Here is an 18,786-nt window from a genome sequence, read left to right on the forward strand (position 1 = left end):
GGCTCTCAGGAAGTCTATCAAATGGTAGGATTCTCTGGAACATAGCATACGCTTGTACCAGACTAAGGACATGGCACATTCCTACCACAGCCACTGCAAGCTACAGGGCTGCTCCTACCTGAGAGAAAGGCCAGGAACTTATTCAGTGGGACCATCAGGGTCTACTTTAAAGGCAGAGCTCACGTTTAGTAACACGGTACAACCATATTTAGAGTGGAACATGTAACATGTTACTGTTGACCAGTCCCAATCCCTCTTCCCACACCCGTTGCCACAATTTTAAAAACAGCATAGCTGTGCAGGGCACCCCCACACAGCTGCAGCATTTATCAGGAATCTGTGAATGAATGAACTACAATTCCCATCTTCCCCCCTGTCAGACAGCTTGTAGTTCTCAATGAACTACCAGGGCGCTACTTCGTGTCCTCATAGTTCACCGACAGTTCCTGTAGCTGTCTGCCCATACAGGAGATTTGAGCAGAGAGCTCTGAGCTTTGGCTGCATCCACGATCCACCAATTGCAGGGTCAACAACCGAAGAACCCCCTTTTGTAGAATTCCTCTTCCACGGGTTACTGGCGAGTGAAACACTTTGCTGGTGTAAACACCATCACCTGATGGCCTAAATGGCATACATCACTTCATGTACAGTGGATATAAAGAGTCTACATACGCCTGTTAAAATGTGAGGTTTCTGTAATATAATTTTTTTTGATAAAGATACATAATTTCAGAACTTTTTCCACTTTTAATGTGACCTATAAAGTGTAAAACTATTGAGAAACTAACCAAAATATTTTTTTTGGGGGGGGGGGGGGGTTAGCTGTGTTCAGAATTAAGCAATCACATTCAAATGCCTGTAAAATAGGAGTCAGTACAAGCCTGCCATCATTTAAAGTGCCTCTGATTAACTCCAAAATAAAGTTTAGCTGTTCTAGTAGGTCTTTCCTGACATTTTCTTAGTCGCATCCTACAGCAAAAGCCATGGTCCTCAGAGCTTTAAAAACATCAGAGGGATCTCATTGTTAAAAAGTATCAGTCAGGAGAAAGGTACAAAATAATTTCCAAGGCATTAGATATACCTTGGAACACAACAAGGACAGTCGGCAAGTGGAGAAAATATGGCACAACAGTGAACTGGTTGTCCTTCCAATATTAATGAAAAGACGAGAAGAAAAAACTGTTCAGGGAGGCTGCCAAGAGGCCTACAGCAACAATAAAAGGAGCTGCAGGAATATCTGGCAAGTACTGGCTGTGTGGTACATGTGACAACAATCTCCTATATTCTTCATATGTCTGAACTATGGGGTAGAATTGCAAGAGGGAAGCCTTTTCAATATGAAGGAAAACATCCAAACCCGGCTAAATTTTGCAAAATCACATCGAAAGTCTCCCAAAAGCATGTGGGAAATGTGTTATGGCCTGATGAAGCCAAGGTTGAAATTTTTGGCCATATATCCAAAAGATATGTTTTAATGATGTGCAACACTGCACATCACCAAAAGAACACCATATCCACAGTGAAGCGTGGTGGTGGTAGTATCATGCTTTGGGGCTGTTTTTCTTCAGCTGGAAAAGGAACCTTAGTCAAGGTAAAGGGAATTATGAACAGTTCCAAATACCATTTAATATTGGCACAGAACCTTCAGGCTTCTGCTAGAAAGCTGAACATGAAGAGGAACTTCATCTTTCAGCATGACAACGACCCAAAGCCCACATCCAAATTAAGGAATGGATTCACCAGATTAAAGATTTGGAATGGCCCAGACAGAACCCAGACCTGAATCTGATTGGAAAACTGTGGGGTGATCTGAAGAGGGCTGTGCACAGGAGATGACCTCGCAATCTGACAGATTTGGAGTGTTTTTGCAAAGAAGAGTGGGCAAATATTGCTAAGATGTGCCATGCTGATACTCATACCCAATAATAATTAAGTAAAAAAGGTGCTTTAGCAAAGTATTAGTTTAAGGGTGTGCACACTTAGGCAACCATATTATTTAATTTTTTTAGTTTTACTTCCCTCTACCTAAAAGATTTCAGTTTGTTATTCAATTGAGTCACATTAAAAGGTGGAAAAAGTTCTGACATTATTTATCTTTGTCTCATTTTCTTTACATCACAGACACCTGACATTTTAACAGGGGTGTGTAGACTTTTCATATCCACTGTAAGCAAGGATGCACTGGAAAGGACTTGGGAATTATTAGTGGCCCTGGACACAAAATAAAGTACTTTGGATAGTGCGCACTCCTTTTACTTCTCCCGAGAGAACTTGATCACAGAGTATTCCTGATCCTCAAGGGCTTCCACCACTTCCTCTTCTTGACGAATTACCTCTGACGCCTCGTCCTCTATCAAAAGGGAAGGAGAGGTATCCTCCTCCAATTTCTGCAACACGTGCACTTATAGTGAGACATTGGCAAAAAGACTACCATTCCTACCGTCGGAGCATGGGTAGAGGAACGCAATTCAAATAGAAGGATGGAGGAGCTGTTAGCCAACATGAACAGGTATCAGACATTTGTGACATTGTGGTACGCAGTTGTGCTGTTGGTGGTTTTGGTGACATTTCAGTCAGGAATTCTCCTCTCTATACTGCTCTTTTCTACATTTTCCATTTTGTTTTAATTCTCTCGCTCTACTCAAAACACTAGTTCTGCTCAGGCTTAGGTTCTATAATACCACTGGTACAGTGACTAGATCAAATGTGTTGCCACAGCCTGCGCCCTGTTGGTCTATGGACACAAAACTGTCTTGATGAAGCTTCAATGCCACAGGATGTAATTGAATATTTACACTGGCAACATTATGGACTTAAAATTAACCACTTGCCGCCCGCCAATGACAGATTGACGGCGGCAAAGTGGTTGCTTAATCCTGACTGGACGTCATGGGACGTCTTCAGGATATCTCCTGACAGGGGGGGTTCGCGCTGATTGTTTATCAGCGCAGCCCCCCCTCGGATCACCACACTGGACCACCAGGGAATTAAAAAAAAAAAAAAAAAAAAAAGGGCAGAAAAAAAAGACCGTAAAAAAAAAAAGATGCCAATCAGTGCCCACAAATGGGCACTGATTGGCAACATGGATCCATCAGTGCCACCCCACAGTGTCCATCAGTGCCACCCATAAGTACCCATCAGTGCCGCCTATGAGTGCCCATCAGTGCCGCATACCAGTGCCCATCAGTGCCGCATACTAGCGCAGCCTATCAGTACTACCTCATCGGTGCTCATCAGTGCCCGTAATTGAAAGAGAAAACTTACTTATTTACAAAAAAATTTACAGAAAAAAATAAAAACTATTTTTCAAAATTTTCAGTTTTTTTTTTTTGCCCAACAACTAAAAAAAGATCGCAGAGGTGATCAAATACCACCAAAAGAAAGCTCTATTTGTGGGGAAAAAAGGATGCCAATTTTGTTTGGGTACAGTGTAGCATGACCGCGCAATTGTCATTCAAAGTGCGACAGTGCTGAAAGCTGAAAATTGGCTTGGGCGGGAAGGTGAGTAAGAGCCTTGTATGGAAGTGGTTAATGTACTAAAGTGCCCATTTCTCTTGTCCCATAATCCTTACGGTCTATAAAACCTTTACCATTCTGTTAAAAAAAAAAAAAAAGAAGAGGGGGGGAGGGGGTTGAAGAAGAGCGCCCATGTTTGCATACCAGGTGCTTCAGTCCAGTGAGGACCTCGGTGTCCTGTGATGTACAATTGAAAAAGCTGATTTTTCTACATTCACTTCAGCTGGGCAATTTATTTTTATTATTACATGGAGCGTTGCTTTAAGTATTGGGCAGATCGGTTATGCTTCGCTCTCTTTCCAATTTAAATGTACCTTTAAAATTACACTACACAGCAAGTACCTTTTGTCTACACAGGTTACAAAATAACTCAAAAAGATTTAAAGCATTACTTACCATGGAGGATATTGGGCAAATATATCACTGCATAATATATTGAGGTTAAAAACATGAACAATCCCCACAGGAAAATGTAGCAGTGTTAACATAACCCAGATAACCATGTTATGGGTTCATTGCAGGACAAAAGCCACCATGCAGAAGTTCATTGTCCAGAACATATTATCAAAAGAAGACAGGATGTATAAATTTACAAGAACAAGTTATTAAACAAGTTATTAAAGCGGAGGGAACAAACAGGAGACCAAGATGAGGAAATTGTAACAGTTTGTGTTTTTTTAAAACCCAAATACTACGGCCTATTTTTTTGGATAATATGGGAAGGGTTTTATTGCAAGCTGTACTCATATTAGAGTGCTTCACTTTTGTGTGGGAACAGATAACACAATAAGAACAGTTTTAAAGGGGTTGTAAAGGAATTCCCCCCCCCCCCCCTAAATAGCTTCCTTTACCCTAGTGCAGTCCTCCTTCACTTACCTCATCCTTCGATTTTGCTTTTAAAATGTCCTTATTTCTTCTGAGAAATCCTCACTTCCTCTTCTTCTGTCTGTAACTCACCACTAATGCGAGGCTTTCTTTCTGGTGTGGAGAAAGCCTCTTGAGGGGGGAGGGGGCGAGCAGGAGTGTCAGGACACTGTCTACTTTGCAGATAGAGAAAGGAGCTGTGTGTTAGTGGGCATCCTGACACTCCTGCTTGCCCCCTCCCCCCTCACGAAATTTTCTCCACACCAGGAAGAAAGCCTTGCATTATGGGGGCGAGTTAGACAGAAGAACAGGTGGGGAGCATTTCTCAGAAGAAAGAAGGACATTTAATAGCAACATTGAAGGATGAGGTAAGTGAAGGAGGACTGCACCAAGGTAAAGGAAACTATTTAGGGAAAAAATGTTTTTCCATTACAACCCCTTTAATGTGAACCTGTGCCCAGACATTGCATATTAAACAATTACATTCTGAACAAGCCTTCACAAACCTCTATAGCAGGGGTAGGCAACCCCCGCCCTCCAGCTGTTTTGAAACTACAAGTCCCATGAGACATTGCAAGACCCTGACAATCACAGGCATGACTCCTAGAGGCAGAGGCATGATGGGATTTGTAGTTTTACCACAGCTTGAGTGCCGAGGTTGCCTACCCCTGTTCTATAGGCATTGTGGAGGAATTAATCCTCAGAAGTCTCACACAATCACAGCTTCTTTCCTCCTTGCGTCCTATGGAAGCAGAATCTCGGTATCCTGCCAATATTCTAATGCAGGGGTCCTCAAACTACAGCCCTCCAGTTCAGGAACTACAATTCCCATAATGCCTAGTCATGTCAGAGTTTTACAATGCCTCATGGAATGCGTAGTTCCGCAACAGCTGGAGGGCCGTAGTTTGAGGATCCCTGTTCTAATGTAAACACACACGACATGCTTGCAAGTTATTAGAAACAAACTGGAACCTGACTTTAGATTGTCTGTTGTCATCTTAATGAATGACTACAGCGTTTCCCGAAAATAAGACCTAGCATTATTTTCCAGAAGGGCTGCAACATTAGCCCTACCCCAAAAATAAGCCCTAGTTTAAAATGCTAGTAATATCCTATAATCAACTCGATTACAGTAGTATATAATGTACAATGTGCGCGTGTCTGTAATATAATTGCGGGTAAGAGAGCTCCGGTGAGTCACAGAAGCACAGATCAGCGCTATATTGAAGGTACTTGGCAAAATTATATTACAGAAATACACATTGTACATTAACTACTTACCCCCCGGACCATATTGCTGGTCAAAGACCAGAGCACTTTTTGCGATTCGGGACTGCGACGCTTTAACTGACAATTGCGCGGTCGTGCGACGTGGCTCCCAAACAAAATTGGCGTCCTTTTTTTCCCACAAATAGAGCTTTCTTTTGGTGGTATTTGATCACCTCTGCGGTTTTTATTTTTTGCGCCATAAACAAAAATAGAGCGACAATTTTGAAAAAAAATAATATTTTTTACATTTTGCTGTAATAAATATCCCCCAAAAATATATAAAAAAAATTTTTTTTTCCTTAGTTTAGGCCGATACGTGTTCTTCTACATATTTTTCGTAAAAAAAATCGCAATAAGCGTTTATTGATTGGTTTGCGCAAAAGTTATAGCGTTTACAAAATAGGGGGTATTTTTATGGCATTTTATTAATATATTTTTTTTACTAGTAATGGCGGCGATCAGCGATTTTTTTTCGTTACTGCGACATTATGGCGGACACTTCGGACACTTTTGACTAATTTTTGGGACCATTGGCATTTTTATAGCGATCAGTGCTATAAAAATGCATTAGATTACTATAAAAATGCCACTGGCAGTGAAGGGGTTAACACTAGGGGGCGGGGAAGGGGTTAAGTATGCCTGGGTGTGTTCTTACTGTGGGGGGGGGGGGGGGTGGCCTCACTAGGGGAAACACTGATCTTCTGTTCATACAGTGTATGAACAGAAAATCAGCATTTCCCCCGCTGACAGGACCGAGAGCTGTGTGTTTACACACACAGCTCCCGGTCCCCGCTCTGTAACGAGCGATCGCGTGTGCCCGGCGGCGATCGCGCCCGCCGGGCACACGCACGGGAGTCGGGGGCGAGCGGGGGGCGCGCGCGCGCCTCCGGCGGCGCGCACGCGCCCCCTAGTGGCGGCTATACGATAAGACGTATAGCTACGGGCTTTCGCCCAGGAGAGCCGACCTGCCGCCGTATAATGACGGTGGCTGGTCGGCTAGTGGTTAAATACTACAGTAATAGAATGGATTATATGATTTTAAGAGCATTTTTACTCAGTTCACACAGGGGATTCTGGTCAGGCAGGGAGAGAGAGGAGGAGAGAAGATGGCACATTACATGCAAGACCTACCTTGAAAAAAAGCCCTACTGTGTCTTTTGTTGCCAAAATTAATATAAGACCCTGGCTTATTTTCGGGGAAACCCGGTATACACTATATTCAGCTAGAGGGGTCAGGGCGGCTTATTCTGCTTTGTTAGATCATTTAATAAATACTTTAATGTCCCTGTACCCAGATGATGATGATCTGAGGGGCCGATCACCACATGGTACCGTTTACAGTGTGGATCCCTCCCCTTCCAACAGGGGAAGGAGAGAGATCCTGTAACTGTGAAGGTGAAAATAATTAATGGATCAGCAGCTGCAGATCCACTAATTCTGTTTCACTGACACAAGGATCATTAGCCCTTTTCATGCCCTCCTCCGCTCTTACAATTTATAACTCCATGCGGTCTCTTATGACCTGGATATTAACCCTTTTACCTTCACATCTGAACATTAACCCCTTCATCTCCATGATGCCACTGTTCATTCTGTGTATGACCTATACATTAATGTATCCAAGCTCCATGTTTAGCCCCACAGTACCAGCATGGTTTTTCATTCCCCAAAATATTTTGTAAACATGAGATCACCATGGGGGGTCTACAATTATGGTGTTTTTTTATTCTAACAGAGTAAGGGAAGACGTTTTTTTTTTATATAAAACTTATTTGGGTACAGTGTTAAAATCAATGGAGCAATTGTCAATCAAACCACCACAGTGCTGAAAAATGGCCTGGTAATAAAGGGGTATTACCGGCTGGTACTCAAATGGTTGAGCAGAATGAGGAAGGCTCCGGACCTGTGTCAGGCTTTTAAGTCCTGTATCTTCATGGAGGACATTTCGGCTAGTGTTGAACTTCAAATTTAATGGAGCTTGAGGAGGTTAAATCACATAAATATAGGTTCTCATAATGAAAAGCTCTCTATGAATGAAGGTGGCACACCTTTCATCCATCGGTAGCCCTCCATTCATAGAATGCCTTTTATTGTGGGGATGGATAGTATGGCTTCTATGGATGAAGCGTGGAGGTAAAAAAGATGTACATAGTTGGCACTTTGTGAGCGCCTTCCAAAAAGGTGCAGCCGCTCATATTAACCCCCCACAGCACCAGGAGATTACTGCTGTGGGGGTTTCCGGGAGCAGAGGACTTCAGATTTTAACCTAACAAAGCAGCCATCGGCACACTCTTCAATCATGAAAAGTACCATCCCTGGTGCAGTTCTTTTATTTTACTTTTTTTAACCAAAAAATAAATAAAATTAACCAAACTTTAGCTTTAAAGTTGTTCTAAAAATCAGAAGTTTTTTTTTATCCTAATGCATCAAGATAAAAAACCTCCTGTGTGCAGCAGCCCCATCTCGCTCCAGTGATGTTGCATGAGAATCTCAGCTGTCTGGGACTCTCCCTCCTCATTGGCTGAGACAGTAACAGGGTGCCATTGGCTCCCACCGCTGTCAATCAAAATAAGTGAGCCAATTAGGAGAGAGAGAGAGAGAGAGAGAGAGAGGAGGAGGTGGGGCCGATCTGCGGCTCCATGTCTGAGCAGCGACACGGCTCAGGTACTCCCATAGCAAGCTGCTTGCTGTGTGGGGGGGGGGGGGGGTGGTGGGTCACTCAGCAAGAGGGAAGGGTCAGGAGTGCAGATGAGGGATCCGAGAAAAGGAGGATCTGGGCTGCTCCTAGTAAGCCCCCCCCCCCCTCAGTCACACTAGTGATGCAGCACAGGCTGACCAGGCAGGATGCATGTCCTTTTGTAGTACATAAAGTTCACAACATATTTTTCAATTTTCCATTGCGCAAAATCTAAAATAAGAGTTTTTTTTTTAATTAAAATACTCCAAAACATTTTTTACTTGGAAAAGTGACAAAGATTTAACAATAAACCATTTTCTTTATTTTAATATGCAATAAATATAACATACAATAGCTACTGTGCGAACAATAACAAAAGCATAAAAAAAGCTCTAAAAACAAATAAGAAAATACTTTTTGATGGGAATACCTAAACATTACCAGAATGTAGGCCAGGAAATACGTACAAAATTCTGGATTATTTTGCAGTCAAGGAGAAACACAAATACAGGCACTACAGTAAATACACATGCATAGTAGCCAACCCTGCCCTGAAATCAGGGTCATGTCTGAAGCTGCCCACAGATGAAGAGCATTTCACATGAAAATTCTTAAAAAAAGAATGCATACGAAGTTTTCAGAACATTAGAATATCGTCCAAAAGATTCCTTGCTTTTAACATTTGTTTTTGGAATGAATGGACTTTACCAAATGCAAACCACATACAATGTTAGAAATTTGTTCATTAGAAAAATAAATTTCCTTCCCGATCCTTCGTACTTTCTCAGCACTGCAGTCGAAATTGAACGTCGATTTGACCCCACTAATGATTAGAAAAATAAACAACCTTTCTTAGAACATTATTTTCCCAAGAATTTTCATTCGAACTTCTACCCATCTATGGCCAGTAGGGATACACAACCTGTAATTACCTAGATTCAGCCAGTACCTTACCCGTGTTAAATCAGCACAGAATCTTTATGTTGTGCAGTGCAACAAATCACAGCAATGAGTTGGCAACTGCGTAAATTAATTCATAATACACCATTGTGGGTGGGGGATGCATAGAATAAAGACAACCCTGAGAACTGAATATAAATGATATGCTTTACAAACTCTGCAAAAGTGACTGAGAACCAGAATTTCTCTGCTGGAGGATACCAGGTATGTGTTAGTCGTTAAAGTAATTATATATACACACCCACAATACTGACCTTTAATCCAAAAGATTATTATTGGAGGACAAAGACTTGTCACCACTGCAATGTTGGTCAATCGCTAATTTTTATATATTTTTAAGCATTGCTAGGGATAGATAAGTGGAAAAGGGATTTTAAAAAAATGAAAGCGTATTTAGAAATAAATTCAGTACTGCTCACAAAAATACTCCAGCATGACGGAGCGCAGAATTCAATTCTACTTTTACTACGATGCACTAGATAGAAGAAAATTCCTTTAAATCCAGATAGACAATTCTTGGGGTTTGTAGTCAATGATCTGACTGTACAGTATATGGTCATTTTAGGACTACTGTATATATACACAGAAGGAAGGGGTTGAAAACAAGTTGTCAAATTCGATTTCACGTCCATCAAAACCCAGGTGGTGGCGAGTTTTTAAGTACAACTAAAGGCAAAACAGAGTGGAGATGGATTAGAACCCCAGTCAGTTTTTATTGCCGTCTGCAAGCCCAAGTAGGGAGATTTACTTCGAGTAAATCTCTAAGTGCTGGTTTACATCAGCGGTTGAGGGGCAGTAAGACCCCATGTGGTTGAGCATTTTTACCGTAATGCTTTGCTTCATGGCAATTGTAGGAAGTATACCCTCTATTGCTTATGGCAAGCACAGTGCCCGCGGAACCATAACCCATTCAAGTGAGGTGTTCAAGAGGTTAAAGCAGATAGTGAAGAGGTGGTACAGCGCCCCCTCATTGCCTGTCAAATGCTCTCTGAAGAGCATGGATCTCTCTTCAGAGACCAAAGCAAGTGGTGAAACAATGGTGCCCTGGCCTGTGGTTCTAACCCCTTTCCCATTCCATCCAAAACCAAATGTTTTACTTTATGTACACATTAAGTAAAATTTCAAGATACCATGAATGTAGGCAGGGTGTCTTAATGTCATTTTTTGCAAAACAAGATCACATTTAGAAATACATATACGTGTGGAGTTTAAACCCCTCGCCTCCACCTGTATTTTGAATTAAAATTGAATTTGCTGCTGGGTCAAAAAGGAAACCCCCCCTCCCTAACCCAATGAGACTGTGTGGTGGCATCACAATGGGGGTGGGGTTTGTTATAGCTGTTATTTCTGGGTGATACTAGGCATCACAAAAAAAAAAAAAAACTGCCATTTTACATAAAAAGTTCATTAAAATTTAGAAGATTTGAAAAAACTAAAACCTACCAGTTTTGACAACTGTAGGAAGAATGGGCCCAGTCGCTTCAATATTTCTGGTCAGCTAATCCCTTAATACTCCGAATAAGCATTGAAGATGAATTAATTAAGATTAATCGTTAATACATTTGTTCATCTATGCTACAGTACTTAACACTTTTATTATGTTTATTTGGTGCATAGCATTACTTTTTTTTTTTTACATTTTAGTAATAAACTTGTAACTCTGTATTCCTACATGTAACTACAGGCTGAGATAATCAGTAGTTTTGGATATAAAGGCAACTGATTTTATCTTATGGACAGGTAGGTGCAAAACTGACTTGTGTCCGCATACACCCACCTACCATCGGGTCTGATCAGGCCTACTAAAAAATAAACAAACAAAAAAAAAGGGAAGAGGATGGCTGTCTTTTCCAATGTGGCTTGACCGGATTGGAGGTAGCAGATGTAAATTGGGCAGCACAGTCCATTTACACCCGGCTGCCCATAGAGCAGAGTGGGCTCTGTACTGACTGAATACGGATGTGATCCTGATAAATCCCCTGCTGATTTCACCCGAATCCGCTCCATTTAAATGTGGTTTGTATCATATTTTCAGACTGAATGGCTCAGTTTGGTGGTGGGTTTACTTTAAACAGGAAAAGTAAATTGAGTAAAAGAATTACCAAAAAAAATAAAATGCAAATTTCCCCATTTACACCAATCTGTTTTTTACTGTTCTAACTTCTGTACGTGGGGATCTGACCTCTCTAGATTACTGGATTTCATACACAATACAATTGTCCTCAATTAAATTTTTTGTTGGATAAGGCAAAGAGAAGCAGGCAAAATTAAGTAACTGACATCAGCCAATCAGATGTCATCGTGCATTGCCTTGCTCTAGAAATCAGAAAATAATTGCTCTTTGGGCCTGTGGTTAAATAAGATTTGTAGTGATCTAAACATAAAAGAGTTAAACTGTATAAGTTCACATTTACATACAATGGTATATATAAGGACATGCAGTAATGTACATCCAGCCCATTTTGAGTTCAGCAATGTTTTCTAGACAAAAATGCATAATCTTATAAAAACAAGCGGTTAGCAAAATTTTCAAGTTAAGCTGCAGAAAAGCAACATGTACAAAAATGGCAGTGCTTCAAATATAAAAAAGAGTAATACATGAACCAGCATAGTTTAGACCCAATTGGTCCTAGAGGTGCTGCACAGCAGCCATTATTATGTATCACTATGTATAGCTTCCTTCTGGAAGTGTAGGAGAAAACATCTAATGTGTCTGATCTAGAAATACTATAAAAGTCAGCCTGATCACAACTACATAATACAAATCCGCTACACAAAGACTGTAACGAAACATGCTGGAATAACATATTTGGTAATGAAGAGGCTGTATATGAAAAGATTATTTTGGAAGCTTTGAAGGACACCTATGATCTCAGTCCTTATGGATGTATATACAGAATGAGCGCACACGAGAGAACTGATGAATACTTCCTGAATAACGTCAAGATCAGCCAAGTAGTTTGAACTAGAAAGATAGCAAAAATTGGGCACACATGGCCAGATTTTTTTTTAACAAAGAAGGGCAAAGAGCTCAGACGATGGGCTAAGATTTGTGACTACCTGCTCTGGGGTACTGCTCTGTGTACATTACTCCTAGTCTTACTAAATAAGGAGGTAGGTCATCTAGATATCCAATTTAATTCAACCTCTCCACCAAGCAACACAAGCTCTCTTCCTAACCAAGTGTAAAGAGCAGTGATGAAAATTAAGATTGGCTCTTAGCAGTAAAGGGTAACAAACCCTATTGGTTGATACTGCACTGTGAACTTATTTTATTAAAGGGTCCTTTATATTATGAAATGTAACAAGTCTACTGTAAAATACTCAAGCGTGTCTTTACCATGAGGATTTTGAGATCCAAATTTGCACACTGCTTCTGGACTCTCTGTACAGTGTGCTTCCCAGGCCAAATGCATGTATTGGTCCCATTCCCAATACACTTGTTACACATATGTCGCTTAAGTGTGACCATTCAGAAGTAATGGCTCTTAGAGGATCACTACATCTGAATGGCTTGCACATAATACCTGACCGGCAGGTGGTGCTGTAGGAGAGTGCTGTAGGTCTACTTTGTATCCGGTCAGCTGTCCAAGAGAAATTGACAGACAAACCCTTGTAGAAAAGTAGACTTCTTGGTTATACTCTTAACAAGATTTTCTTCAAGTACTGAGGAAAAACTAGCAACGAATTAGCACAGGTCTTCGGAAAAATATTTAACACTGTATTATAAAATGTACGAAAGTGCAACAAGATAAGCTGGAATGAATAAATTGCAACCTCTACATTCAACCAGTTATCCCGTTATTTATGGCCAAGCAGATCCCTTTTACGCAGGTAGATTGGGTCTAGGCTTTGAGCTGTAGATCCCAAAATCTTAAAGTAGCAGATTACCTCCTTCGTCATACTTAAAATATTAGCACCATGCACATAATACCAGTATATTTTAGCAATAAACAATGACTGTGCAATCGCTTGAGAAACAAAGGGTCAATGTCTTCTGTCTTAACAATAAAGTTAATATGTTATGCAACCTTCTTAGACAGACAAAGCTTCTTCATCCTCTGTTGCTATGCTGCCACCTGCTGGCACAATATAAAATGAGGCACTGTTACGCCGTGCAATCTTTGGAGTATACCAATGTTTAATGGCACGTAAACGGTCTTCAGCAGTCATCACGTCCAGCTGCTTAGCCCTTTGCTGGGGAGTGGGGAACAACGAGCCTTGAAATATCCTGTAAACATACCTAAAATAAAAAAATATGATGCAGTTAAAAGTTAAAGCAGACCACCACCAATAAAATGTCTTCTCCCCTCTCCCTCTTGCAGATATTTTTTATTTTACGAAAAGTAAATCACCCTCTTTTATGATTTAATAGTGCCGGTTCCTTGCCTAGGTGAGGAGAACGTAGGGTCAGCGACCCCCTGCCTCATGGATTTCCAACTCACGTCTCCCAGGAGGCAGTTTTAGTGCAGACACCCACATGATATGTATGGGCACGAGCAAGATCACTTACATGCGCAAACAAGCTGCAGGTCTCTGCAAGGCATACGGGACCTATCAGAGACCCACAAGCATGTCTATGCATGCGTGGGATTTCACTCACAAGCAAACATGTCAAGCTCCAGACATGGGCGAGGTGGCATTCCATCATCCTTGCCTTGGAGAAAAATTAGGAAGTGTCATGTGCAAGGACCCCCCACCCCTGAAATCTTCCCCTCCTCTAGATCCTGCCACAATGTGTGACTCAACCAACTGTGCTCAAGTGGTCCAGTGTCACCATTTCTCTTCTCTGTGAGAAGATGAAGGGATCCTCATGTGCAATAATGAATTCTTCAGACTGTTGCTACCTTGGAGAGTAAGCAGCCAGATTCATGTTTGATTATTGTTTTCGGGTAAAACGGATGCGCTCCGGCGTGTTCACACAGCCCAGGTGCAGAGCCCACCAGGAAGTCGGCACTGCGCTGCGCTAATCACAGGCAGGGAGACATTTCCCGATCTCTGCAGCCTCGCATCTGGACAATGTCTCACAGCCCGTGATTAGCACAGCCCAGACTTCATGGCGGGCTCTGCATGTGGGCTATGCGAACACGCCAGAGATCACCCTTATAAGAAACAGGTAAATCTTTATGCTTAACATTTCAAGAGCCAACCTACCAATAATGGCAGGTGATGACCAAGAAATCACTGTGCTTACCAAGAGCATATTACGTATACATACCTTGGTAAAAGTGCAACTACTACAGTCATGATACACACAAGATAGAACACTGGGTCAGCCAAATGAGTGTGAAAGATCCAGTATACATTTGCTGGTGGGATACAGTTCACACAAGCTGCCGAAAGAGCCAAGGAGAAGACAAAGTAGGCGAGAACACTGAGAACCATCACTGTCCAGTGAATCCATGTCTGAAATAAGAAATAAGAAGTAGAACAAGAAGTAGAATAAAAAGTCGTTTTATTGAGAAATGCATCCCATAAAAAAGAAAAACTGCAAGACAAAAAGGCATAATAAGCTAGTATGCATACTAGCCCAATATGAAACACTATGAAATCCTTAGATTAAAGCCCCCACAGCGGCCCTGGCACAATGCTCTGCACGGCGACATGTCTCCCGGAGTTATTTCTGGGTATCGTGGGCTACGGTGCTGTGATTGGCCGGAGCCGTGATGATGTCACTCCCGCGCATGAGCCACCGGTAACGGCACGTCAGCTGAAGCAACAGCATGACCGTGCCGTTGCTTCAGTGCTCATGTGCCGATGACATCGGCACATGCTGATAACAGGGGATATCTCCTAAACCGTGCATGCTTAGTAGATATCCACGGTAGCTACAGGTAAGCCTTATTATAGGCTTACCTGTAGTAAAAAGTGATTTTAAGGATTTACAACCACTTTAACAATGTAACAGATATCCAGAAAGCAAATCATCAATGTTTACAAGCTACAGTTTTACAAAATGTGAGTGAAAGGCAACCATTAAGACCACTGCATTTATTTTCTGGCAAGCACTGGCTGCATGTGGACAGTACTGCCTTTAAAAAAAGTTCACCTTTAATAAAAAATAAAAAATACCCTATGCAGTCCATAAACACTATTCCACATTAAAATAAATTCAGTTTTAAAATAACACATTTATGCTCCACACCTGAAGGCCATATGTGCACAGAGTTAAAGGGTCACCAAAGGAAAACAATTTTTTTGCTGAAATGACTGTTTACAGGGTATAGAGACATAAAAGTTAACTGATTCCTTTTAAAAATTATTAAAAATAGATAAAATTCAATCATATAATGTGCCTCTAGTTTCACTTTAGTTTTAAACTGGTTTCATGTTTCTGTGAAGTAAAGAGACCCACAGAACAACAACAAACAAATCCAGGGCAGTGTTTTGTTTTTAAAATGAATCTGATTGGTTCTGAGGAGTTTTAGACACACAGCTTGGACCACAGTGAGAAGCTGCTTGAGATTTTTCATAAGGAGCCAGACAAGCAGGAAGTGTGCAGATCACAGCAGAATTACAGCTACTTCAAAGCAAAAACGAACAAGGAGGACATTAAACCAGGACTGCAGTAATGTAAAGGAAGCTATTTAGATAAAACAAATATTTTCCTTTAGTGATCCTTTAAACCTGGCCCAAACACTTCTGACAGTTTTCCCAGTTCTATCCTCTTCTCTAGGACGGACCAGCCATTAGATCGAGTGCCTCCTAGTGGTACAAGACTGGGCGCTGTCCTGAGCCCCACACATGCACAGCGCCATCTCTTGCCACTGAAGATGACCTCAGCAGCTGCAACACTCTCTCTCCCATTGCAGCCACTGAGCTAATATGTTCAGCAGAGTGCACAATGTGCATTTACGGGCCTGGGAAGAAACACATTTGATCCTGTACTCAATGCTATATCCTGGCCTAGGCCAACAAGGCCCAGCCCTAGGGCAGCACTTTGCAGGGGGGCAGCACAGAAAGTCTCTGCCGGCTTGCGCTACACTGTTAATGTAATGTAATGCAAGCCGTTTCTAATTTTGACTGTCCTGTCATCCTGGACCACAAACCTTCCTTACTGTGCTATATGTTTTTTGCTGCACCATTGACATGGTTATATCGTCTTAGTCCTCTCCATAAAGTCATCGGAAATATTTGCTTAAAGTAGAATAGACAACACTTTAATTTTTTCATTTTGGATAGAGTAATGGAGGGTTATAGCTCCTGTCAGTTCTTTTTTTAGGAAATCTATGCAAATGAAGGGAATCCAATGGCAGCACAAAACCTAAATACACTACTGCCTGTACTGCTAAATGGTCTGAGAATTCGCCGATCTATTTTGGGCCTGGATTTCACCTATTAGCTGGCTATATTATTATACAGTTTTTATATAGCGCCACCAGTTTGCGCAGTGCTTAACAAAATAAATACCTATATTCTTTATGCAGGTGTATCACTAACTAAAACTAGTATTGCCTTGTTAACATGGAAACTGCCTTTCTGATTAAATAAAATATTTGAAAAAAAAATAAAAACACCCTTCTATCCTCTTCTCTAGATTTTTTTTTCTCATAAAATTGCAAGCCGACTATACACGGACAACTATAAAACTTCAAAAAGAAAAGTCTAAGGAGCCGGGTGGGAAATACGTCAGTCGAATGCAGTCACTGTTGGGGTATTCAGGCAGTCATGGGTGCCGTCTATCAAGGATACAATAGTTGGCAGGGGAGATTCTTTCATCCAGGCTGTTTAGTATGGCTGGTGGAATCTGTTTAAATGTTTTTCCCTTCAGCTTGTAGAGTTTAAAATACCAAATAACTTTAAACAACTAAAAGAGAATAAACGGTCATCTTGCACACACACAAGATAAGCTGAAACCATCACCGCAAAGGGTCTTAAAGGGGTTGTAAAGGTTTGTGTTTTTTCACTGTAATGCATCCTATGCATTAAGGTGAAAAACCACCTGGCAATCACAGTCCCCCCAGCCCCCCCGTTTTACTTACTTGAGCCAGTTCACCTACTTTATTGGATAGATTGATAGCAGCGCAGCCATTGGCTCCTGCTGCTGTCAATCAAATCCAATGAAACGTCCACCGGGGGCAGGGCCAAGTCATTCACTCGGTGGCTATGTACGCCGAGTGTATGATACGGGAGCGTGCCCGCAAGGTAACCCCCTCGAGAGACAGCTTCCGGGGGGGGGGGGGGATTATCTATTGCTGAGAGGAGCCGCTGTGGGACCCCAGAACCAGAGGATCGGGGCCACTCTGTGCAAAACGAGCTGCACAGTGTAGGTAAGTATTATATATGTTTGTTATTTAAAGAAAATGAAAACCTGAACCTTTACAACCACTTTAAAGCGGGGGTTCACCCCATTAATAAAAATTTTTTTTTTTCCTCTAGCATAAAATGAGGCATAGTAGCGCGAGCTACAGTATGCCTGTCTTTATTTTTTTATCCCCGTACTCACTGTGCAATCGTAGAGACAAGATTACGACTCCCAGCGGGGAATGGGCGTTCCTACGGAGAGAGGTGATTGACGGCCGGCTCTGGCACGTCACGCTTCTCCGGAAATAGCCGAAATAGGACTTGGCGCTTCACGGCGCCTGCGCATAGTCTGTGCGCAGGCGCCGTATAGCGCCGTGAAGAGCCGAGACCTGTTCCGGCTGTCTTCGGGGAGCGTGACGTGCCAGAGCCGGCCGTCAATCACCTTCCCTCTTCATAGGAACGCCCATTCCCCCGCGGGGAGTCGTAATCTTGTCTCTACGAGTGCACAGTGAGTACGGGGATAAAAAAAATAAAGACAGGCATAATGTAGCTCGCGCTACTATGCCTCATTTTATGCTAAAAAGTTGTTATGGAGGGTGAACCACCGCTTTAAGCACGTATTGCAATATGTGTAAACTAAAAACCCCCGTTTTTCATTGCATAGTATGCTGGGAAGGGTGTATAGCAGTGTGCAGAGGGTCCATCCAGAATGTGTAGTGTTAATATGTGGTCACACCAGTTGAGCAGATACAGATCCTCCACCAAGAAGTAAAGATGGCCTCTCACCTCATAAATTCGTGATAGGCGGACACTAAACACAGTGCCTCCACAGCGCCTATCACGGAGGCCCTCTCGTCCTGTGTTTAGTTTCCGCCTATCACGGAGGCCCTCTCGTCCTCGGATGAGAGGGCCTCCGTGATAGGCGAACACTGAACACAGTGCCTCCTGGGAAGCTGAGTGTTCCGCCTATCACGGAACAGAAGACGTAGGAGGCGCGGCTTTTGAAAAAACGTACGGCCGCGATTCTGCATGTCTTAGGATAAGGTAAGGGCTTTAGATATACTTTACCGAACAGTGGAATAACTGATTTCCAAGGGCAGAAAACCCCCCAGGTCTGCTCAGCGAGTCTGGCATGTAATGGGGCACAGTCTGGCATGTAATGGGGCACAGTCTGGCATGTAATGGTGGCACAGTGAGGCGAAGCATGACTAGTAGGAAGGGGGTAGTCGAGTATATCCCAAAACCAACATTTTGGC

The 18,786-nt window shown here is 42.1% G+C and overlaps 1 protein-coding gene across 2 annotated transcripts in view; it reads right to left on the reverse strand.

The window, feature by feature from the left end:
* Positions 1-8,625: 8,625 nt before the first annotated feature.
* Positions 8,626-18,786, reverse strand: part of ATP10D (ATPase phospholipid transporting 10D (putative)) — a 142,733-nt gene continuing 132,572 nt past the window's right edge. For both annotated transcript variants that reach the window (XM_040334987.1, XM_040334982.1), the window contains exons 22-23: positions 14,505-14,692; positions 8,626-13,529 (exon numbers count right to left, since the gene is read on the reverse strand). In XM_040334987.1, coding sequence (XP_040190921.1) covers positions 13,322-13,529; positions 14,505-14,692 — 396 coding nt within the window. In that variant the 3' untranslated portion in view covers positions 8,626-13,321. The remainder of the gene's footprint in view (positions 13,530-14,504; positions 14,693-18,786) is intronic.

Source organism: Rana temporaria, chromosome 1 (genome assembly GCF_905171775.1).
Source record: "Rana temporaria chromosome 1, aRanTem1.1, whole genome shotgun sequence".
NCBI lineage: Eukaryota > Metazoa > Chordata > Amphibia > Anura > Ranidae > Rana > Rana temporaria.